This window comes from Heterocephalus glaber, unplaced genomic scaffold, assembly GCF_053883595.1.
Source record: "Heterocephalus glaber isolate CG9 unplaced genomic scaffold, H.glaber_assembly_v1.0 deba00001428, whole genome shotgun sequence".
NCBI lineage: Eukaryota > Metazoa > Chordata > Mammalia > Rodentia > Bathyergidae > Heterocephalus > Heterocephalus glaber.
Window position 1 is genome coordinate 32,613,090 of NW_028258293.1, and position 25,591 is coordinate 32,638,680.

Genomic DNA, 25,591 nt, shown 5'->3' on the forward strand with positions numbered 1-25,591 from the left:
TTCTCTTCTAGTATATGTTGATGTTGAGAAATCTCAATCATTTATTTTTCCCTTCATCTCTGGAAACTGTTTCTTGTTTTTAATCTTTAGAATTCGCACTCAAGTGTCTTCAAAAATGTTATTATTTATCTCTGCCCTCTGTTCCTTTTTCTAAAAAGATAATTCTTAGTTTTTCTCTCATACTTTGCTAAATTTGCTCAATTTGTCCTTTTTAAATTTTAATTTTGATTATATTTTCTACTTTTAAGTTCTCTATTCTCTGATCATTCCTATTTCGTAGCAACTTTTAAACTTTTTTGAATACAGCATTTAGAAGATTTGAGGGAGTTTTCTTAGCTGTGCTACATTAATTTCCTTCCGTCTTTTTTGGGAAGGTTGTTGATTTTTTAAAAAAATTTCTTCTTAGAAACTGTTAAGAGACTTCACTTTGTGATGGCAAAGGCCTGTAATCTCAGCAGGAGGATCACCACTAGTTTGAGGCCAGCCTAGTCTACAACAGTGAATTTAAAGCCAGTTTGAACTATATTGCAAGACCATGTCTCAAAAAGAAACCCAAATAAAAAAATTCATAATGGCATGGCAAAAACATACATCAAAGAGAGAGAGCCAGGGATTTAGCTCAGTGGTTTTGTCACCTGCTGCGCAAGCACAAGGACCTGAGTTTGATCCCTGGTACCAAAAAAAAAAAAAAAAAAAAGAGAGAGAGAGAACTTCAAGCTTGTAGTACCAGCAGTTTTTTGTTGTTGTTTTTTTTTTGTACCGGGGATTGAACTTGTGTCCTTGCGCTTTCGAGGCAGGCAGCATAACCACTGAGCTAAATCCCCAGCCCCAGGAGTTCTTTTTTGTAACTGCTGAATAAGGGAAGAATAAAAATAATTTTAATTTGCTGAAACAAACAGTCTTTGAAAAAAAGCAAAACCAGAAAGCCAGGTGTGGCCATGCACACCTGTAAGCCCACCATTTGAGAGTCTGAGGCCAGAGTACAGCCAAGAGGTTGGAGGCCAGCCTGGGCTATACTGTATATTGAGTTCAAAAATAATATGAACTACGTAGCGGCACCCAGTCTCAAAATAAAGCAACAACAACAAAAAACCCTCTAAAAAGCTAGAGACAATGCCAAACAGCTTAATAACAGGACACTTTCTAAGAAATGCATCCTTAGGTGATTTCTCAGTGCAATTATCAAAGAGCAAACTGACACAACTGGGATAGTTATGACATGACTAGATGATATAATTTTATAGCACTACTGATGTGTGGTCCACCATCGACTGAAACTTCATTTATATGATGTAGTCATTATGCATGAACTTTGGCTGCAATGTAACAGATAGATTAATAAAAAGCTAGACTGATAATGAGGGTTCAATTAGGAACCTATCCTAGGTCAAGTACATTCTTAATTTTGGACCAAAGGTAGAATTTAAAATAATAACCCTGAGAATACATTTCTAGGCTGCAGCAACTGAAGTAAGAAACATCATCTCATACAGACTTATATTTTTAAAACAAAAAGGTTCCCTTTCATTCTGTGTAAGGAATTTCTTACATTTTAGAATGCTCTTTCCAATTTATTTTAAAACAGAAAGATGTTTCCTACTCTTCAGCTATACTTTCTGCTGTTCAATACCCCCTTTTCAAATTGACCAATCCCTTCTTTTCCCGCGTCTGCATGTTACTTTACTGAACCTTTATATTAAAAGGCTTATATAATCAGTTTGGACATACATTCTATACATAACAGCTCTTTCACACCCAACAAGAGATCATCAAGAGGGCCGGGGATTTAGCTCAGTGGTTCCACTGCTTGCCTCACAAGCGCAAGGTCCCAAGTTCCATCCCCAGTACCAAAAAAAACACAAAAATGTATAAGAGATCATCAAGAGCTTGCATGAGAAGAGTGCCATAAACTAAACCCTGAGCTAGGAAGGAGGGCCTGGAGAGAATGGAGAAAAAGAATGAGGATTAAAAAAAAATACAAGACTAAGGAACAATGAAGAGAAGGCAGAAACTACATAACTTCGTGGTAGTTCCTTGTTCCCGCGCTTTCATTCTCAGACCTTCATTCATTTTCACACAATCTAACCATGGTCTTTATAACTTTACTGCTCTTCATCCATGGGGCCACTCTGTTCCTAGAATACTCTTGAGTTCTTTTCTACCATACGGCCTTTGCACTTACTCTTTCCTATGCATGAACTCCTTTTCATATTGCTTATTCTTTTTCATACTTTGGATTTTAACTCAAACCTCACCTTCTACAAACCCTGCATGTAGTCATTCTCATTTCCTTTATAGGTCTCTCTTTTTCTTTTTGAGACAGGATCTCTCTAAACCGATAAATTGCCCAGAGTGGGCTCTAACTCATGATTCTCCTGCCTCAATCTTGAACAGTGCGGGGATTACAGTGCGCTACCACGCCCTGATCCTTTATAGGTCTTAATACAGCCTGAAACTTTCCTGTTTGTGTGCTCCCATCAATTCCACGGAGGACGAGATCCAGAAATGTCTTGCTCACTATCGTATCTCCATATGGTGCCACCTACAACTCTTAATACCGGCTGAGAAAGGCTGGGATGAGGGTTTTTTCATTTGCAAATGAAAGATGAGGACCTGAGCCGCAGAAACCTTAAAGTGACTTGCCTCAAGTCAAAAAGCGCTAGGACAGAACGTGGCTAGCCAGGGCTATATTCTACTTCTCAGGTCAAGTTACAACCCGCGCAGCGGGAAGCTTAGTAAAGGCAGAGTGGCGCCTACACAACCTAAACTTCCCTTTCCTCCTCACTTTTGGGAATATCGACACATCCTTCTCCCGCCCTGACACCCCCATGGTCACCCCCGGAGCCCAGGGTCGTGCAGTCCTTACTAGGTGGGAATGAGAAGGCATTTGAGAAGAGTCACCCCGAGCGCCAAAGCCGAAAACCAACTGCTACTACCCCTTACAGTTCCGAGCGCCGCCATCACTGTAGCACTGCGCGTTTTCAACCAATTGAGCCACAGCTGAGCTTCCGCACATGCGGAGAAGGATCTTTGAGGTGGAGCCCGCGAAATAGGCGCATGCGCTCTGCCCCTCAGTCGGTATGGCTGTGTTGAGGCGTTTAAACTTGCCGCCCACTATCTCTTCACCGCTAGTTTTGAGCCAAGCCTGGGAGGCCGTTACTGCGCCTGCGCGCGGGCCTCTGGCGGCAGATTTATTTTCTAATACATACTTCCATTCAAATTGTGGCTGGTCGTCTGCATACTCAGGTGAGAAAAAATTCTGTCTTATGCTAGAGACGCTCAAAGTGCTAGGGGAGGAGACAGTTATCTGTTGGTTGCAGTACATAAAGTACGTGAGAATATTGCGGAAGTGCCATTGTGGGTGCCTGAAGTGAAATATGAAATCCAAGTGGAGAAAGGCAGGAGCAGAGATACAGAGGTAGAAACCGTTATGTGTTGCTAGGATGCTGAGTAAGGTTCTCTGCGCTGCACCTGCCTGAGTAGAACCCACTCTGGAGGCGGGCTGCAGTCTACTACTTCTTACACTTGATGTACAGATAACCTGGGGATCTTGTTAAAGTTCAGTAGGTAGGTCTTACAAATTCTTAGACCACATCAGTGTTTTTGGTACTCGAGCTACAAGAACTGAGTCTCAAGCAATGAGATTAATTTTGTTTTGCTTGTGCTGTGTGATCTTGGACAGATTAAATTCAGGGGTTTTTTTTTGTAACTAAGAGATAAAAATGGATTTCTAACATTTAGAGTGGTTGTAAGGATTAAGAAATGCATGTAAATTGCCAGGACAAAATAAATGCTTAATAATGTGTCAGAGAAGTTAAGTACCTTGCTGAAATATGCACAAGAAGTAGCTGCTAATATGTGCTTATGCTCTCCCCCAGCTTCCTCTGCCATCCACATATATATGATGGTCAAATTTATATCTCAAGCCCAGCCCTTTTCTCTCACCTCCAATCTCTTATCTCCACCTGCCTGCCTGACATCTCTTTTTTTTCCTCCTTCCTTCTTCCTTCTTCCTTCTTCCTGGTAGTGCTGGACATCAAACCTAGGCCTCACACATGCTAGGCAAAACCTCTACCACTGAGCTTACACCTCCAGTCCTCTTAAATGTTTCAAAGCATTTCAGCACTAGTTTCCTATTGCTGCTGTAACAAATTACCACAAATTTAATAGCTGAAAACAACACAAATTTATTCTTTTAACAGTTCTATAGGGCCGGGGATTTAGCTCAGTGGTTTCGCTGCCTGCTGTGCAAGCGCAAGGACCCAAGTTTCATCCCTGGTACCAAAAAAAACCAAACAAGCAATTCTGTAGACTAAAAGTCTGAAGGTCTCTTTGAGTTAAAGTCAGATGTCATTAGACTTGGTTCCTTCTGGAGACTCTGAGGAAAGAATCTGTTTTCCTGCCCTTTTCAGCGTTTAGAACTTTGTCTGTGTTCCTTGGTCTCTTCTTCACAACATTCCAAACTCTTGGTTCCATCCTCCCAATCTTACTTTTTTGTAGTCAAGTGTTCCTCTGGGAGGAAAATCTCTCTCTGCTTCCTTCTTTTAAGGACATTTGAGATTTTATTTAGGGCGCACTTGGATAATGTAGGGTAATCCCCATCTCAAGATTCTTAATTCAGTCACATCTGCAAAGTCTCTTTTCCACATAAAATGATATTTACAGGTTCCATGGTTTAGGACATGGATATCTTTGGCCATTGTGTTTACCACACACATCAAATTCAATATATCCAAAACTGAATTCACAATCTCTCGGTATTATCCATGCAGAGATTGATACCAACCATCTAATAGGAAAAGAAGTATACTCTGCTTGATTTTTCATAAGAATTGAAGATAACACTCTCTGATTGGTCCTAGATACAGGGCTGGTAGCAGTTTTTCTATGCATGTTCTGCATCTCTGTGACTAACAGGTCCAGCTGCTTTGCCATGCCCTCATCTCCTGCCTCACAAGTACTTTGCAACAGGACAATAGGAAAAATGGCTTGAGGGCATGTCAGAAAACAGCAAGACCCATCCTTTGTCTTGCAAAAGTGCAAGACTTGGGCCAGGGATTTAGCTCAGTGGTGTCTCACCCGCCTCACAAGTGCAAGGTCCTGAGTCTGATCCCTGGTACCAAAAGAAAAAAAAAGTGGAAGACTTTACTTTGAGAAGAAATCCCCAAGGGTGGAATATCTAGATGTATTCCCCAAGCCTTATGCACTCATAGGCTGGACTCTGGGAAGGTGACTGGATGATGGAAGTAGTATAACCAATTTGCTGTTGGGAGGCAGGCTGTAGTTGGGGGAGAGAGGTTACTGGGGGTGTAGTTTAGAAGGGTTTATCTCCTTCACCAGCTCTTCCCTTTATTCTGCTCTTTGTCAGTCCAATGTGAGGTGAGCAGCTTTCTTCCACCTAGGCCCTTCTACCAGGCAGCCCAACCATGCAAGGACTTTTAATACATAAACCAGAATAAACCTCTCCCTGCTTAAGTTGCAGGTGTTGGTTATTTTTGTCCCAGGAAGGCAAAAAGTGACTAAGGTAGGGTGAGAACTTGTTCACTTTGAAGCATTTCATGAAAAACTGCTTCTTATTAATCTTGGAAACTCTCCGTGATGTGAAGAGTTTGACAAATCCTTCAAAATAAAAAGTAACGACTTAAAAAAATAATGAAGAAGGAAGTTGTGGAGGAGGCTGAAAATGGAAGTGACATCCTTCTAAGGGGAACACTAATGAGGAAAATGGGGAGCAGGAGGCCAACAGTGAAGTAGAGGACAAAGGTGGGGAGGTACAGGATGGAGATGAGCAGGCTGAAGCAGCTATGGGCAAATGGGCATTGGAAGATGATAAGGTTGATGATGTTGACACCAAAAAGCAGAAGATTGGTGAGGATAACTAGACAACAAAAAAAGAAAAGGTAAACTTAAAAATGTCACTGTGACCTATTCATCCTCCACTTCTTGTCTCAGAATCTAAACATAGTCACCTTGGAGTGGAGAGCCCCACCTGCCTACCACAGGTAGCACCACCTGTGGATGTCAGGAGGTGTCTTCCACCACCAAACCACAATATGAATTTGCAACTGGGGAGGAAAAAAGAACTAAAATTTCTAAGGCTCTGCTTTTTTCCTTCAAAGTATTTTTAAAAGAATAATTTGTTTATATTTTTATTTGCATTTATGTTTTTGTACATATTGTTAGGAATCAGCCATATTTAATGATCTTAGACGCTTTGAAGTATTTTCCGACCTGCTTCTGACCTTACTTGTGGTTTGACCATGTTCATTATAATCTCAAAGGAAAAAAGAACTTTGTGAAAAAAGCAAAACAACAACAAAAAAACCAAACGTTCCAGGAATTTTTCATGTGTTTTTTAGCTATTCTATAAGTAGTTGGTTTGTATGTCTAAAGACAAAAGGGTGTTTTTCTTTTTCTTTTTTAAAATCTATGAAGTAGCTGTTTGTAGGAAACAGGGAAAGAGGACATTACTAGAACCTCTGCAGAAAGACCTAGTCTCCTCCAAGCCACAACAGCACAAGGTGAATTAACTTATTAGACAGAAAAGATAGAAAAAATGAGAGTTAGAGAAGAAGCTGAGCTTTGGGCCTGGTCAGTGCTGCTCTGACCACCAAAGATGAAAGACCCCACACCTTTATTCAGTACATTAGGAGAAACAAATGTAAAAGGTGACTCAAAGGCCAGCAGCAGTGAAAATCCTAGAACAATGAGGAACTATGGCCATGAAGATTTTGTTCCTCCCCAGGATATCTTCACTTGGTGTAATCTTGTCCTGGAGCATCACAGCATCACTGGACCATTGAGGTCTAGCTGTGACCACAGGCGAAAACAGAGTTATGTCTCAACATGCTGTAGCTGACCTGTAGGCAGGAAACTAGGCCCTAAAATCATTTAATTGTGAAATGATTTTTCTGCCAAATCATGTAGAATTCCTCCTGACATATCTCCCCCCTCCCTTTTTTTGTTTTATGCAAATGTGCTTTTAGGGAAAAGTGAGCACAAAATGGCTTGTCCCTACGTATTGTGAGGACTGTAGTGTGTTTGACTGGCTCAGCTGTCTATAATCTCTTTTTCAAAGGGCTGTCCCCAACTGCGGTTAGGGGAGAAGAGGCGCAGGTTTCATCCAACTGCTTCAAGCTGAGAAGGGTTGATGTAGGGAAGACCACAGACAGGAGCCTCTTCTAGGGAGCTAATGTAATGGGCCTTAAATGAAAACCATGTTATAAATTAGCAATGAAAACCGTCTTTATAAATTACATCTGATGGATATTGGTAAAGCAGTGTCTAGCATATTTGTTGTTGATATTATCTGTATGATCACTTGGAATTTGGCAGTCTATAGGAAAGAATAAGCAAAAGAAAAAAAATTTTTTTTTTTGGCACCGGGCATCAAACTCGGATCCCTGCGCTTGCGAGGCAGGCGGTGGAACCACTGAGCTAAATCTCTGGCCCCGCAAAAGAAAATTTTAAAAAGAGATTACAGCATGCATAGTCAAAGTATGAGCACTAAAAATAAAAAGGGTAGTTTGGGAAAAGAAGCATGTTTAGAAACTTTTTTTTTTGGTACTGGGGATCGAACTCAGGACCTTGTGCTTGCGAGGCAGGTGGTGGAATCACTGGGCTAACCCTAGAAACTGTTTTTAAGGGACTAAAATAGTGAATGTAACTTGTTGACTCGTAGACCCTCTACTAAATGGAGATTATCTATATGTCAGATATATATTTTTTTCATAATTTTTCTTAATTTTGGCTGTAAAAAGATTAAAAATTAATAATTTTTTTAAAAACAATTTTAGCTAAAAGACTTAAAACTCTTGTTGAATTTGCATATATTTTATCTTTAGTTATACTTTTCTACTGGGTGTTTAAGACCAAGTTAGGGGCCGGGGATTTAGTTCAGCAGTTTTGCTGCCTGCTGCGTAAGCGCAAAGACCCGAGTTCGATCCCCGATACCAAAAAAAAGACCAAATTATGTTGAGACCTATATTACATAAAATTAACCTCTTACTATCTAACAAGGTCAATTAAATCTCCTCAGGCATTTTCTTGGAACCATGCATAGAGCCTCTTATCTCCTCTGTCAGTGTCAGCTGTCAGGTTATGTGGCGGCCTTGCTGGACTATGTTGCTTTCTGCGAAAGCATGGGAGATTTTTTTCCTCCAGGTGACATTCCTTTGGCACACTTTTTTGTTGAATCTTACTGTTTTGGTGTCCAGCAGCCTCCCTGCTCAGCAGGTTGGGTGACTCACCAAAGATGCAGGATCTTGGAGAAGGTTCCCTCATGTCCTGGATCTTTTTATTATTGTTGTTGACCTTGGAGGGCCAGGGCCAAAATGTTGGCTGTCTTCTTAGCCCAGTTACCTTTCTAGTTCTGGTCTCTAAACTTTAGTTGTTGAACACCTAGAAGACATCAATAACATTAGCATCGTAATAGGAATAGTGAATTCGACTATTATAATTTTACCTGGATATTAAGCATTTTGGAATAAAAAATATAGTTAGAAGATTGTTATTATTGCCAATCATGGTTCTAGTGGTTGAATCCCTGTAGAATGTTAACATAAAAAGGCTTTAAATGAAGAACATAATAGTTTGGCATGACAGTCATGCTATTATCTTTGTAATGCACTTAAATGTGTATCTTAGTATAAAATAGCCATTGTTAAACATACTCACTCCCCCCAAAACAACACATGAAAAAGCCTCTTACCTAAGTAGATATTTTTTGACAGGATGTCATCTAAGGAAAATATGTCAACCAACAAGTGTGCCTATTATCAAAGGTGGCTGGAGCGTAAGAGAAAGGCAAATATTGGAATCAAAAGGAGGTTACTGGGCCAGGGATTTAGCTCAGTGGTTCTGCCACCTGCTTCGCAAGCGCAAGGACCAGAGTTTGATCTCCGGTACCAAAAAAAAAAAAAAAAAAAAAAAAAAGGAGGTTATTACCATTAACAATATGTTGGAAGACTTGTACAATTAGAGAACATGAATACATTTTGTATACCAGAGAAGTAGCAGTAATAAGTATCACAATTATATAAAACCTTATGTCCTTCAATGTAGTTTGGTACCAAAAGCATCTTTCTAATAACACCTTTTTGTTCATCCCACAGAAATTAATCTTTTGATGATGACCAATGTAGACATATCACAATAACATATTTAGAACTTAACCAATGTAAACATTTTATAATATATTTAGAGCTTAACCAATGTAAACATTTTATAATAATGTATTTAGTTCTTAAACTTAGATTATAACCAATGTAATTGATTTATAATAACATATCAAGACAATGTTTATAGGGGTGTTGTCTCTCATAAGGTTATGAAAATTATTGGGGGTCCCATTAGTGAATTAAGACCAAAATAATTATTTTCTGGTCAGCTGCTTCTTTATTCACCAAAGGGAGTCCCGTTTAACAGTCTCTCCAAACCCAAGGGTCTCTATTTACTTTGACAAACCAAAAAAAAATTATTTTTAAAGTTTTTATAACTGCTTATTGTAATTTGCTTATTGCAAGTAAGTGACAATACACATTACTTTTGTAAAACAAATCTTGATGTCACTTTGATCAGCTAGCAACCTGGGGAAAGAAGCGCATGCCTTTAACTTAATAACACTGGGCCGAGGATTTAGCTCAGTGGTTCCAGTGCCTGCCTTACAAGCACAAGGTCCCAAGTTCAATCCCCAGTACCAAAAAAACCAAACAAACAAAACCTAACTTAATAACATTTACCTGTAAGCCAATTTAATAATAGGTGAATACCTTTTAAGAAAAATTTTCAAAAGGTGAAAAGGAAAGAGGAAAAAAGGAAAACAAATTGAGCTCAGGGCCAGGGATTTAGCTCAGTCGTTCTGTCACCTGCCTCGAAAGCGCAAGGTCCTGAGTTTGATCCCCAGTACCAAAAAAAAAAAAACCTCAAAAAACAAACTGAGCTCAAACAAAACAGCTGTACAATTGGACACAGACAAACATATAAGACAATTAATGTGTAAAACTAGAGTGCACTCAAATATATTTGGCCAAATTGAATTATAATATCCCTTTTATGATTTTTTTTGGTACCTACCAAGGATCAAACTCATCCTGTTTATGATTTTTAAGTTTGTAATTGTACCTAAGACTGGTCAAAAACCTTTGTAGGTCAATTAACAGAAATCTTTTGTGATTAGAATCAAAAGGAATAAAAGCACTTTTATACCTGTAAATGTAAAGAACATTTTAAATTTGCCCCCCTACTTTTTTCCATAAATCTGTATTTGTTCTCCCTCTGGTGGCATCATCTTGGTCCTGGACCTTGCCGTGGATTTGTTGGTCTTGTTGGTCGTAGTAGGTGAGGTGGCTCGCTCAGGCACAGCTGGCTCATTGCTCTTAGCGGGGGTGCTATCCTTGGTCTTCAAGATGGTCACACATTCCAGGAGGGCAGCCACAAGGTTTAGAAATCTGTCAGCACACAAGCAAAATCTCTCTCCCAGTTTATTAAGGCAGCAGGGCTGCTCCATTTACCTGTTTGGACATCTTTCCAAAGTACTTGTTCTTTCTGGGTCTTAGCCATGGCATCTATATGCCAATGAAGCATAGCAGGCAATTGTGTGAAACCTGCTGCAGGATTTTAAAAAGTAAGTACAAAACAGCTAGATCTAAATGGAGTTGTGGAGGGAGCTGATTTTCCCCTTTTGATTGTTTAAGCAATTAATGTTTGAGGGTGGCATGGGCTCTTTGTACTATGGCTTGTCCTTGTGGATTATATGGGATACCAGTACTATGCTTAACATTCTAAATAAGAATGAACTTTTGGATCAATTTATTAACATATGATGGACCAAGGTCAGTCTTAATATTTTGGGCACTTCCGTGGCAGCAAAAGTGGACAAGCAGTGTTGTTGAACATGGCGCCCTTTCTCACCAGAGTGACACGTGGTATTACCATGTGCAAAAATGTATCTATAGAAACATGTACAAATTGAGACTTTCCAAAAAAGGGGACATGTATCACATCCATTTGCCAAATCATATTACTGGCTAGCCATCAAGGGTTAGTTCCCTCAGGGGACTGGGGTGTGGAATCTGCTGGCAGTTAGGACAGGCCATGCCTATCTGCCATGTCTGAGCTTGAGATGAGTTCTGGTGGAAATATTATAGATAGATGGGCTAGGTAAAAATACTATAGGCAGTCAGATAGGGCTAAGTCCCTGAGAGGGCCAGGACAAAGGTGAAACAAACCACAGCTCCATATCAGCTGAAAACCAGGCCTCAAGATGGAGACAAGATGACCAGACCCACATACTTCTTCAAAGAACTGGGCTTAGTGAAGTATAGATAGGCATTGACTACCCTGGGGGTGACCAGAGACCTCTGGACCCACCGCCTCCTAGGAGAATCCTTATTCTTTCCATCCACACTTGTTGCATGACTTGCTTCCCAATTGGACCACCATTACCTAAGTGACTATACTTGTAACCTTATTGGATGTTCATGGCTGTGCCCCACATTGTACCCACATAGGTTTCACCCTATAAAACTTGTCTGTAAAGTGGGGTCCTTGGGCTACCCACTCAGGACCCCTCCTGCCCCTCAGGAGCTTTCCTATCAATAAATATCTAACTACTTTTTTGGGGGGGGTACCAGGGATCAAACTCAGGACCTTACACTTGCAAGGCAGGTGGCGGAACCACTGAGCTAAATCTCCGGTCCCTATCTTCCTACTTTTAACCTCCGTTGTTCCTAGGACTCATTCTTTGATCTCTAGAGAATAAGAACTCAGTGTATCATACAGTTAACAGGTTGGGAGATATAATATTTCATATTTCATGCGACAGAAATAGCTATGTGATTCCTTACCCTGATCAAAAGCAGCAAGAAATCCTGTAAGTCGATCTGCTTGTGCATTGCTATATCAAGGTGGTCAGGGAAGATTGGTATGTGATCAAATATATCCAGTATAAAAGGGAGCAGTTCTTTGATGTATGGTCTTTTGTAATCTTAAGAATAAGTTTAGGGCCAGGGATTTAGCTCAGTGGTTCCTGTGGCTGCTTCTCAAGTGCAAGGTCCCAAGTTTGATCCTAGGTACCAAAAAAAAAACCAAGTTTAATAATTTAGGTTCTAAGGTAGAGCGGACCATAGCTCCTTCCAGTCTTTGAGTCAAACTAACTGCATAAGAAGAATCACTCAAAATATTAAGAGGTTGGGAGGGAAAGTTTTCAATCACAAATAAATGGCTAGCAACTCTGACCTCTGAGCAGAAAAACCAGATGTAGGAAACACATAGCTAAAGGAAGAGCTCTAAATTGCTGCTTGGCCCTTAGATAAGCCATAAGTGAAATAAGTTTAGGCACCTTGCAATGGCTGAAATTAAGTAACCTTGGGGAGAATTTTCATGTTGTGCAAAAAACTGAAACAAAGGATCACTAGGGTAATGATTATCTGTCTGTCCAATGAAATCTCCAAAGGCTACTTGCCAATATAAAGCAGTTTGTAGCACCATCTGCATTCGAGCCTTATCAATCGGGATAATGATGAGATAAGGATCCGCACCAAATGATTGTCAGGTAAGATTATGTCCCACGGAAACTATTTTTGCAATTTGCTCTAGATATAATTGTAGAGATTTCACTAACTGGTTAGATAAAAACAACCATCCATTCCATGGGAAAGACCTATTTCTCATACCATTGTCTTATTAAACCTGTAGGTGAATGAGGGGGGTGTTAAGCACAAAGAAATGAACTGGATAGTTAGAGTTGTTATGGAAAACCTGCCTGTTACATGTGCTTTGTTGTATTAATTGTAATTCCTTTTGTGCCTCTGGAGTTAATTTTTGGGGGAACTAAGATCAGAATTTGATAGGTCTCCCACTACCTCAGCAGCTATTACGTATAGCAGCTGCCCTCTTCCTATCGTGCCTTGCCCCCTCCCCTGTGTGAAGTCATGCCAAGATGGTTGCTCCCACCAAAGAATAAACCCTTCTTCCCAGCATGACCCTGTTCCCGTCTAGAGAGTAACCTAATACTCGCTCACCTCCTACCATCTAGTGACATCACCCACTCCTCCATTCCCTAGTCACTACCTCACTCAACCCTGCCTCAGCCCCTACAAACCCCACCCCAGTCTCTATAAAAGACTCTCCCTGCTCCGGCCATATTGCTTTTGTCTCTCCTTTGTTCAGAGACAGCCCGGCAGATCTAGTCCCCTAATAAAGGCTTGTTGTGGCCTGGTCTGGTCTTGGTCTTCGGCCTATTCCCTGTAATATTTCATACAAATTCTGCAATTGAAAAGTTGCTATCCCAAGTTTAGGCCTAATCCAATCAAAGGCAAATTGGGGTCAGTCAGTCAGCCACAAAGGACTGTTGAAGAAGCAGTCTTTTAAATCTATAAATATAATTGGGTGCTTCTGGGGAATCACTACTGAATTTGGTAAACCAGGGTATAGTGCAGGCATCGAAAGCTCACATAAATTGCCCTTAGATCCTGAGGCAAACGCCATTTTCCTGACCTTTTAGGAATAACAAAGACAGGTGTATTCCAAGGGCAAATGGATGGTTCTAAATGCCCTTTGTTAAATTGTTCTAATATAAGTTGCTCTAAAATGATTAGTTTCTCTTGTGTTAGGGGCCATTGATCAACCTGAATGGAGTCATTTGATTTCCATTAATGCAAAGCTGCCTTGGGTGGAGAAACTTCAATAGCCCCAACTAAAAATTTTTGATCATATCCAATCCCAAGGTGATTATTTTTTTGTTGCTGTTCTGTAGGCTGCATTCCACCCTGAAGTTGTTGCCTACTCTTTTCCCCAGTTCATATCCCATTTTAGAAATCATTTGTTGAACTGTGAGGTTTCAGGGGATGAAGTGGTCACTACAACTCTCTATTCTTCAAATAAATCTCTGCCCCATAAATTTACAGGTATGGGAGCTGTATAAGGACAAATATGTCCCAATTGACCATCAGGCCCTTTATAAGGCAGGGGAATGGAGTTCTGTAAAACTTATTGGGGGTGTGTGCACCAGGGCCTACCAGAGATGTTTTAGCTGTTTTTTTTCCCCCAAAATGACAACCCAAAACATGTGCTGATCATGGACACATCCGCACACATGTCTATCAGCCCTGTAAAGAATTTTCCATTCAATTTAATTTTGCATATGGGGTGGTTTTTGGAAATCTCTTGGGTGAAATATATCTCTTCTTGAGGAATTTCTGGCTGAGGAACTTCTCGGGAATTTTTTTTTTTTTGGTACCGGGGATCAAACTCAGGTCCTTGTGTTTGTGGGGGCAGGCCACGGAAACACTAAGCTAAATCCCCGGCCTTCTTGGGAATTTTTATCTTTTTTTTTTTGTACCGGGGATTGAACTTGGGTCCTTGCGCTTCTTGGGAATTTTTAAAGCTAACATTATTTAATTTTGGTTTAGGCAAGAGCAACAATCGTGCAGTACAATCTCCTTGTTCAATTATCCCAAGTCTTGTGGAGCTAGCAGGAACACACAATTCAGAGGTACAATCAGAATCAATAATAGCCGAATAACAGTAATGCCTTTCAAAGTCAGAGAGAATTTCCCAAGTATCAAACCAACTGTTCCAGGGTGGCGGAGGTCTGTGAATTTCTGTGGAGACAGATACTGGAGTCTCACCTCCCAGCAGGTGGACTTTCTGAGCAGCAGGAAGATCTAAGCCTGAGATCCCGAGTGTTCCCCAGGTGAGGGAAGAAAGTCCCTCCAGACACCCATGTACTTGTGCACAGGTCTGAACTGGGTACCGCTGACTCAGAGGGACTGGAGTCCCCTAGCCTGGATTTCCTATTTTTTTTTAGGCCCAATTCCCATTTTCCTGGCAGCAATGTACCATCCTTATCATATTTGGAGTGGCAGGCTTTAGCCCAGTAAAATGCCTTTTTGGCAATGAGGGCAAAGGCCAGGCCGTAACTTATTTTGTTTGGAAGCCTGACCTGGTTGCTTCAGGTCAGCTTGTGAAATCACTTTCATTTTACATTTTTTTCTGAGATGCCTCATTTTTCCACAATTAAAATATTTTAAATCATTGTGTATACCATGTAAATGTTGGGAGACGGCTTAAGCCATCAGAGCCTCATGTATGAAGGAGACCCAATACTTTGGCATGCCTTAATATATGCTCCAAGATCATTAGAGGAACAAAGAGGATTTTTATCACCTGTTTGCAATCCAGATTAGCATTTTTATCGGCTAGCTGTAAAATCAGGATGTCTGCTTCCTGGGAATTAGAAATCTGCCTTCTAATAGTTTGTTGTAATCTCACTACAAATTCCGTGTAATTTTCTTTTTTTTTCTTTTTTCTTTTGGTACCGGGGATTGAACCTGGGTCCTTGCTCTTGCGCAGCAGGTGGCAACCCATGTAATTTTCTACTGGCCCTTGCATGATTTGAGTCAAAGATTGGATCAGTACACCATCAACTAGCACAGAAGCCCAAGCCATCCACAGGAGGTCCTCTAGCTGGTGAAAGAGTAATGCTGGTCAACAGGCTTGCCTATTTAAATCTGAAAATTCACCCTTGCCAGATAGCATATCAATAGTAACTTCTCTCGACTGAGCATCTCCCTGATTCTATTCCCTCATTAATGAATGCAGTTCCACCTCAAAGTGGAGATACTGAGAGGGGGACAGACACGTTTTCCAAAGGTGAAAAACATCATGTGGAACCAGAGAATAAGTCTGAAATACATTGTCCAACAAACCCACTGTAAAGGGGCTCTGGACACCATTCATTAGCGTGCTCTGGCTGAGCTCCTTCAAGAGGTGAAAATCAAATGAGACATGAACACCCATGTCCACCTGCGGGTTGTCAGGATCAGGCAAAATTGAGATAGGAAAGCACAAAGGGTCTCCAACCCCCTTGCCCGCTGTCACAGCCTTTTGTAGGGTATAGCGGTAGGGAATGGGCCCAGAAGTGGGCTTTAGAAGAGGAGTAATGAGACCTTTCCAAGACACCTGAAGAGGCTGAGGGGCTAGTGATTTAGGGTCCTCCTCAGCCTGCTGTGGTGGTGGGACTGGTGGGACAGAAGCCACAGTGAGATGAAAGCAATCAGGGGAAGAAGCCAAACAAGAGGAAATGTGGCCAGAAGGCGAGTGGAGGGAGGGGTAGCCGAGGTGTCCTGAACTGACTGAGAGAATTTGAGAGCAAAGTGGACTAAGGACAAGTGGGTAGCGTTGAAGGGGAAAGATTATTACTTCTTCGCTGGCCCTCATGGAGAACAGTGCCTACACGTTCCCATGCTAATAAGTTAGTTGTCCCTTCCTGGGGAAAAGATGGGACATATATTTCTAAGTCTTTTGGCAATTTTACCACCACGTCCTTTGGTACCGGTTACATAGCTTGCTTTAACAGCGACTTAAGCAATTTGACAAAGTTACGCTGATCTGATGACAGAGACTGACCCATATTTTCAACTCAGCAAAGACAGAAGGTTGCCCCCAGCTGGACACACTTACCACCAGTGTCCTGAGTCCGAGTCCGGAAATTGTCCTGGGAGATCCGTGTGCTGTCTCTTTTACTCCAAGTTTGTCTCACAGATGCCTTCACCTGTGGATCCTGTTCGTATCCACGTTGAGCACCAAATGTAGGGAACAGGGAAAGGGGATGTTACTAGAACCTCTGCATCGGGCCCTAGCCTCTTGTGAGCCAAAATAGCTCAAGGCGAATTAACTTATTAGACAGAAAAGATAGAAAAAAATGAGATTTAGAGAAGAAGCTGAGCTTTGGGCCTGATCAGTGCTGCTCTTGGAGGCAAAGAGAAAGACCCCCAGCTTACCACACTTTTATTCCGTACATCGGGAGAAACAAATGTAACAGATGACTCAGGGCACAGAGTTCAGTACCTCAGGAGAGAAACAAATATAAAAGGTGACTCAAAAGGCAGCAGCAGTGAAAATCCTAGAAAAATGAGGAACTATGCCTATGAAGATTTTGTTCCTCCCCAAGATATCTTTGCTTGGTGTAATCTTGCCCTGGAGCATCACAGCATCTCTGGACCATTGAGGTCTAGCTGTGACGGAGGCAAAAACAGAGTTATGTCTCAACATTGCTGTAGCTGGCCTGAAGGCAGGAAAACTAGGCCCTAATCATCAATTAATTGTGAAATGATTTTTCCCCAAAATCATGTAGAATTGCTCCTGACAGCTGTTTATGTTTTGGCCTGTTTGATGTACATGAGAGACAATGTTGTCCAAAAATAAACTGGAATTTTATTTTGCTGTGTTGTTTTAATAATAGCAACAAAAGATACAGTTGTGAATTTTGTTCTTTACTTCTGCTTTGGACTTAAATATGAGTCATGGAGCTGGACTCAGTTGTGAAGAAATATTGCCTCTTACTGTCCCTGATGTCACTAAACTGATCCCTCCTGTGCTCACGTTTTTAGCACATATACTAAAAATCCCTCCTACTTACAGACCTTTTTTTTTTGAGACAAGGTCTTGCTATGTAGCTCAGTCTGGCCTTAAACTAGTGGTGATTCTCCTGTCTCAGCTTCCCAAGTGCTGAAATTACAGACATGGGCCACAATGCCCCGCAGTTCTAGACTTTTTATTATATGTGGAGACTAATATCCCACTCTTTTTTTATTATTCATTGTTTATTGGTACATTTTAGGTATATAATTTGATGACATTCATCATTGAGAATTTGTACCTTTACATGATATATCTGTCAGGTAAAAGGCCGAAAACCAAGACCAGACCAGGCCACAACAAGCCTTTATTGTAGGGACAATCTGCCGGACTGTCTCTGAACAAAGGAGAGACAAAAGCAATATGGCCAGGACAGGAAGTGCCTTTTATAGGAGTGGGGGTGGGGCTTGTAGGAGCTGAGGTGGGGTTGAGTGAGGTAGTGGCTAGGGACTGGAGGAGCCTGTGACGTCACTAGTTGCTAGGAGGAGAGCAAGTATTAGGTTACTCTTTTGGTGGGAGTAGGGGCATGTTGGAAAGAAGGTAGCTATTATATACAGCAGGCACCCTAAATTGGAGGGAAATCTATCAATATCTTGGTTCTTAATTTTTTTCCCCATTTCCCTGCCCTTCCTTCAACCCTTCCACCCCTCCCTATTTACAAGACTTTGTTTCCATTGTTCCTTTTCTCATATTTTTTTCTTTCCCTTCTTCCTTTTTCCCTTCCCCTTTGGACCTTTCCTCTTCCCCTCCCCTTCCCCTTTGCCCCTTTTCTTCCTATTTCACATTACCTATTATACATTTTGGTCCTCATTTACATTGCAGTTTCTCACACCAGAAAAACAATTCAGTACTTAGACATATGTGTCCCACTTATTTCACTTAAGAGTATGGCTTCAATGTGCATCCATTTAACTATAAATGTCTGTAGTTTCTCATTCTTTATGGCTGAGTAGTACTCCATTTTATTAAAAAACACACATCTTCTTTATCCAGTCACCAGTTGATGGGCATTTGAGTTGTTTCCAAGATTTAGCTATTACAAACTGTGCCCCTATCCCACTCTTGTATGTTGACCAGGTCATTTGTTCTTTCAGCTAAAGGCATTTTTATTGCCAAGTCTTGTCTCGTAGGCCTCCTGTGTATCTCTCACATTCATCTAGTCCTCTTCACTAGACTAGCTGCACTGACCTGCTTTCAGCCTCTGATACGTGCTATGTTCCCTCCCATACTGTACGCTTACACTTGCTGTTCCCTGTATCTGGAAGTTCTTTCCTTAGCTCTTCATCCTTTAGCTCTCAGATCAAGCACCTCTGCTCTAGGGTAACTTTTCTTGACCTCTCTTTAACCTACCCTGTGTACTTAGCAGCTGAGTGCAATTTTACATATGTGTGATTAACTAATTCTTTCACTATTCACTCCTTGAGTGCAGAGACTTTGTTTTTATTTACTATTGTAGCAGCGGTGGCTGGCACAACATGTACACTCAACATCTATTGAGTCACCAGTGTGACCATTTGAAACACTATTCCAATCCATCTCTCCTACCTGCGAATCCTCACTTTTTCCCCCAAAATGTACTGCTGGGAGTGAGCATAATTGGTATATGATGAGAAATTGCAGAATAGGGCCAATATCAGTATTATAGGGTTGTCAAACTGGAAAATCTGAGCAGATGGAACAATACATGATTTGATGAAGTTTTTCATAAACCACGTGACCTGGTCTCTTTTCTTTCCAAGAAGTTGATCCATTCTGTTCTAGTTCCTGGGCATTACTGGGTACTAGAAAGCTCTCCAACCAGTGCTACAATCTTCTTTTTGAGAAGAGAGTGTTTGGATTTTGATAATTCACAGGCTGCAATTGCTCTGTGAGATTTTTGTATTTTCATCTTTTTGGTTATTTTTTCTTCTTGGTTTTCTATTTAATTCTTCTATTTTTTTGGAACCTAACCAAAGATTATGATTAATCACATAAATTATGTTTTTTAAAAATCTCAGAATGATTGTCCATAACATCCCTTGGAGAACAAATTCAGAAAGAAAACAGTCAAGTTCCAGATTTAAAATTTTAAATGAAAAAGCCAGGTGTAGTGGTGCACACCTGTTATCCCAGAACTTTGGAGGCTGAGGCAGGAGGATCACTGAGTTTAAGGCCAGTCTGGTTTACAAAGTTAAGTTCAAAGCCAGCTTGAATTACCTAGTGATACCTTGTCTCAAAAACATTTTTTTGGCAGTTGCCACATCTCGCCCTCCGGGTCGGTTCCTGTCCGGTTCCGTCCGGTTCCGCTCCGGGTGGGGAGGGCGGCTCGGCCTTCCCTGAGGAAGCAGCTGACAGGCTTTCCGGAGCTAGTGAGAAACCTCTGACTAGGGCGAGTTTCGGCGCATACCACCTAGCAGCCCACCCACTGCGGTGCCTTTGTAACCTGGAAGCCGAATTTCCGAAATCTCCTTCACTCAGCAATGAGGGCTTTGCCTCTAAGAAAAAAATAAGGTGGAGATGGAGGAAACTGGGGAAGAGGGAAGATGCTGAAGGTTTCTTTGTGACTCATCACAATTTTCTACGCTGTAGGAGAGGAACAAATATGTTTAAGTTGCCAGAGTACCATAGGAAGTTGATGTACATCCGGGAGGTATCAGGACAGAAAGATGTCCATCATCTCAATAGATGCAGAAAAGGCATTCGACAAAATCCAGCACCCATTCATGATAAAAAACCCTACAGAAAATTGGAATAGAAGGTCTTTATCTCAACCTGATTAAGGCTATCTATGAAAAACCAACACCCAACATCATACTAAATGGTCAAAAACTGAAAACTTTCACACTAAAATCAGGAAAAAGACAAGAATGCCCACTATCACCACTCCTGTTCAATATAGTTCTGGAAACATTAGCCACAACAATTAGAAAAGAGAAAGAAATAAAAGGAATAAAGATAGGAAAAGAAGAAGTTAAACTGTCATCATTTGCTAACGATATGATACTTTACATAGAAGACCCAAAAAACTCCGTCAGAAGACTTCTAGACTTAATTGACAGATTCAGTAGAGTAGCTGGATACAAGGTCAACACTCAAAAAACAATAGCCTTCTTGTACACAAATAACAGATTCACTGAGAGAGAAATTAGGGAAACAATTCCTTTTACGATAGCATCCAAAAAAATGAAATATCTAGGAATCAATCTAACAGAGGAAGCAAAAGACCTTTACACTGAAAACTACAGCACTCTGAAAAAAGAGATCGAAGAGGATACAAGAAAATGGGAAGACATCCCTTGCTCCTGGTTAGGAAGAGCCAATATAGTGAAAATGGCCATACTTCCAAAACTACTATATAGATTCAATGCATTGCCAATTGAAATTCCAACAATATACTTCACAGAACTAGAGAAAACAATCCAAAAATTCATTTGGAACCAGAAGAGACCTAGAATAGCTAAAGCAATTCTAAGCAACAGAGACATGGCTGAGGGTATCACAATACCCAACTTGAAACTATACTACAAAGCTACTGTGATAAAATCAGCATGGTACTGGCAAAGGAACAGACACTGAGGATCAGTGGAATAGATTAGAAGATGCAGAAACAACTCCAGACATGCTCAGCCACCTCATCTTTGACAAAGGAGCCAACCACCATCAATTGGAGGAAAGATAGCCTATTTAATAAATGGTGTTGGAAAAACTGGATTTCAACCTGCCAAAGATTAAAACTAGACCCATACCTATCACCGTGCACTAAACTAAGATCAAAGTGGATTAAAGATCTAAATATTAAGACAGAAACACTAAACTTGCTGGAAGATAAGTTAGGTAGAACGCTTGAAGATATTGGCATAGGAAAAGACTTCATGAACAAAACCTCAGCAGCATGGAAACTAGCAGAAAGGATCAACAACTGGGATCTCATCTTATTAAAAAGCTTCTGCACTGCAAACGAAACCACCAACAGAGCTAACAGACAACCTACAATATGGGAAAAAATTTTTAGCAGCTGTACCTCAGACAAAGGACTACTATCTAGAATATATAAAGAATTGAAAAAATCAGTCCCCCAAATTCAAAGACCAAATTCAAAAATGGGCAGCTATTTTCCTTTTAACGACAACATGACCTGGGCTGAGAGTGAAAGGAACTGCTCGGGGATGGGGGCCCACCTGGCCAGCATCATCTCTGAAGCACAGCAGACTTTGGCATGAGAATGAACTCAATAATATTCAGAAAGAAGATTGTGCTGTCCTTGTTAATGACCGAGACATATGGGGCGGGAATGATTTTCCTTGTAACTTGAAGACAAGTGGGATTTGTAAGATACCTGGTGCAATACTCATGTAGAAATCTACAAAGTGGCTTTCCTGATGCAGACAGAAAAGAGCTAATGAGATGACAGCATATACATCCATCAATGAAATAGAGAAAAGATGCTCTGCAATGGGATATTTTCAGTTTTACTTATTTTCCTTATCTTTCCTGTCTTTATAGTATGGCAAGATATTTACTTTTCACTTTGTTTGCATTGATTTCATATGAAACAGAACGGCTGGAAAAAATGCAATCTTTTTGTCATTTTTCTCATGGTCAAATTCTTAATTCTTAAATTATCAGAGTAGGACATTTTAACTGGTAGTGGTAAATCACATTTAACCCAAATTCAGAGCCATTTAAAAATTATTTTAGGAGTATATATTATATATATAATTGTTTGATGATTCATTTCCAAATTTTTAAACAACATGTCATCATGCTGAGATTCTGTGACCAGATTTCCAGAGCAACAATACTATTTTTAAACTATGGTATTATATGGGGAAATAAAAAGTGCACATATTTTAAAAAAACAAAAACAAAAACATTTTTTTTAGGGCCGGGGATTTAGCTCAGTGGTTTTGCTGCCTGTTGTGCAAGCTCAAGGACCTGAGTTCGATCCTCGGTACCAAAAAAAAATTTTTTTTAAATGAATGAATGATATTGTTTGTAGATGTTGTAGTAGTTATTTATTGCTGTATAATAAATTACTCCAAAACTTAGCACCTAAAATAAGACATATTCATTATATCAGGTTCTGTGGTCAGGAACTCAAGAGTAGCTTAGATGGGTGGCTCTGGCTCAGGGTGTCTCATGAAGTTCCAGCTGGGACAACATCAGGGGCTGGCTGTAGTCTACTGAAGGCTTCACTGAAGCTACAGTATCTATTTCCAAGGTCAGTAGAAGTAGAAGGTCTCACTTCCTATTCTCATGGGCTTTCCCTTGGGGTTCTCAAGTGTCCTCAGGACATGGCAACTGGTTGCTACCAGATCAAGTAATCTCAGAGTAAACAGGGAGCAAGTTACAATGCTTTTCATGACCTAGTGTCTGAAGGTTCACACTGTCACTTCTGCTTGATTTATTAGGAGCAAGTTAGTAAATCCAGTCCACAGTGAAGGTGAGGGCAATTAGACTCCCTCTCTTGAGGGAGGAATAGCAAAGAATTTGTTGACATGTTTTAAAGCTACCACAGATGTCTCCACTGCATCCTTGGAATATCAGGAATATTACTGTGTTTTACAGTGAGAAGACCCCACATCATTTCTTGTTTGTCCTCCCTATCAGCAATCATTTTCTCAATGGCCATACTTCCAAAATTGTTATACAGATTCAATGAAATTCCAATCAAAATCCCAACAGCATATCTCACAGAATTAGAAAAAAATCCTAAAATTCATTTGGAACCAGAAGAGACCTAGCATGGCAAAGGCAATTCTGGGCAACGAAGGCAAGGCAGGGGGTATCACAATCCCTGACTTTAAATTATACTACAAAGCTACAGTGATTAAAAAAAAACAACCCAGCATGGTATTGGCAAAAGAACAGACCTGAAGATCAATGGAACAGACCAGAGGATGCAGAAACAACTCCAGACATACTCAACCACCTTATCTTTGACAAAGGAGCCAAACACCTTCACTGGAAGAAGGAGAGCCTCTTTAATAAATGGTGCTGGAGGGCTGGGGATTTAGCTCAGTGGTTCTGCCACCTGCCTCAAAATCGCAAGGACCTGAGTTCAATCCCCGTACCAAAAATAAATAAATAAATAAATAAATAAATGGTTCTGGAAAAACTGGCTTTCCATGTGTGAAAGATTGAAATTATACCCATATCTTTCACCTCATACTAACCTAGAATCAAAACACATCAAAAATCTAATTATTAAAACAGAAACACTGGGCTGGGGATTTAGCTCAGTGGTTCCACCCCCTGCCTCACAAGTGCAAGGTCCCCAGTTTGATCCCTGGTACCAAAACAAAAAAAACCCAAACAAACAAACAAAACAGAAACACTAAAACTGCTGGAAGAGAGAGTAGGTAGAACGCTAGAGGACATAGGAGTAGGCAAAGACTCCATGAACAAAACCCAGACTGCACAGGAAATACTATAAAGAATCAACAACTGGGACCTCATCTTACTGAAAAGCTTTTGCACACCAAGAGAAACCACCAGCAGAGTGAAGAGACAGTGTAGTGTGGGAAAATTTTTTACCAGCTATTCAGCTATTATCTAGAATATATAAAGAATTCAAAAATATCAGACTCCCCAAATTTAAAGACCCAGTCCAAAAATGGGCATAAAAAGACACTTCTCAGATAAAGAATTAGAAATAGCAAATAAATATATGAAGAAATGTTAAACATCACTGGTCATTTGTGAAATGCAAATGAAAACAATGCTGAGATTTCATCTCCAAAAAGAATGGCTGCTATCAAGAAATCAACCAATAACAAATACTGGAGGGTCTTTGGGGAAAAAGGAACCCTTCTCCACCGGTGGTAGGAATGTAGACTGGTGCAACCACTGTGGAAATCAGAGTGGAGATTTCTCAAAAAACTGAAACTAGAGGTTCCATTTGACCCAGTGATACCTCTTTTTGGTATCTTCCCCAAAGAATTAAAAGTATCATACTGCAGTGATAGATGCCCACCCATGTTTATAGAAACACAGTGTGTAATAGCTAAATCTTGGAAACAGCCCAAAGGCCCATCAACTGCTAAGTGGATAAAGATGTGGTTTTTGTGTAGAATGGAGTACTAGTCTGCCATAAAGAAGGATGAGCTTCAGACATTTATAGCTAAATGGATGGAGCTTGAGACCATACTCCTAAGTGAAATAAATTGGACACACATGTTTAAATACTGCATTGTTTCTCTGGTGTGAGAAACTGAAAGTGGAAATAAGCACTAAAATGTATTAGATATTGGGAAATGAGAAGAAAATGTTCAAATGGGAAGGGGCTGGGCTGGGCATTTAGCTCAGTGGTTCTGTCACCTGACTCGAAAGTGCAAGGACCTGAGTGCAATGCCCAGTACCAAAAACAACAGCAACAACAACAAAACAAATGGGAAGGGGCACAAGGGAGGAGGGATGGCAAAAGACAGGAAGGGACAAGAAAAAAAGTGAAAATAGAAGAAAAAAATAGAATCAAAGCTTCTGTGCAAAGGGAGGGAAGGGAGGTTGAGGGAGGGGAATGGGATAAAATAAAATAAAATTTATTAAAAAGCAACAATCATTTTCTCTTTCTGTGTTCTAACAGAACCCTCAAGATGTGTAGGTCTTGTGTTAGGCCTTGTATTCAAGGTTGAATACAAAAGGAGCTGCCTTGTCTGAGGACTAATATATGCTAGCATTATTCCTGGCATTTTTGTTGCATTTATCTTAACAATCATCCTTTGAAGTAGATACTACTACTTTCTCCACTTTGCAGATGAGAAAACTGAGTCTCAGAGAAGTTAAATAACTTGCTCAAGGACATTCATTAAGTTGAAAAGGTAGGATTTGAATTTAAGACTGTCTAAATTACATTTTTCTATACCCATATGGCCTTCCTGGAGCTCAGAGTCTCCCAAAGCAGAGGACACATTCATTTGCTGATAGAATGTGATGAGTTCAGCAGTTACAGATACGTTAATTGCCTTGATGATTCCTTAGGTCTTTGCTGTGCAAAAGAAAGAAGCTAAAGGTCGAGCTTTCATTCTAGTTCCAGTTCTGCATCTAATTTGCTGTGTAACCACAGGCAGGTCACTTTTTCTCTCTGTACCTTGGCAGAAAAGTGAGAATGTGGCCTTTTGTCACACATCATTCTAATTCCCACCTGTAATCTGATGCTTCACAGTGGGGACCTGGTTGCCCTGCTGTGCAG

The 25,591-nt window shown here is 40.5% G+C and overlaps 1 protein-coding gene and 1 long non-coding RNA gene across 6 annotated transcripts in view; one reads left to right on the forward strand and one right to left on the reverse strand.

Moving 5' to 3' along the window:
- Alg8 (ALG8 alpha-1,3-glucosyltransferase) overlaps positions 1–3,043 on the reverse strand; it is a 30,568-nt gene extending 27,525 nt beyond the window's left edge. For 2 of the 5 annotated variants that reach the window (XM_087211341.1, XM_087211342.1), the window contains exon 1: positions 2,867–3,041. In XM_087211341.1, the coding sequence (XP_087067467.1) occupies positions 2,867–2,961 (95 nt within the window). In that variant the 5' untranslated portion in view covers positions 2,962–3,041. Of the gene's footprint in view, positions 1–2,866 lie in introns of all 5 variants that reach the window. The other 3 variants (XM_087211346.1, XM_087211343.1, XM_004869677.4) reach the window with 3 other exon arrangements.
- Positions 3,044–3,075: 32 nt separating this feature from the next.
- Positions 3,076–25,591, forward strand: part of LOC110346697 (uncharacterized) — a 45,011-nt gene continuing 22,495 nt past the window's right edge. Inside the window, exon 1 of the long non-coding RNA XR_002390900.2 lies at positions 3,076–3,246. This is a non-coding gene — a long non-coding RNA (uncharacterized LOC110346697). The remainder of the gene's footprint in view (positions 3,247–25,591) is intronic.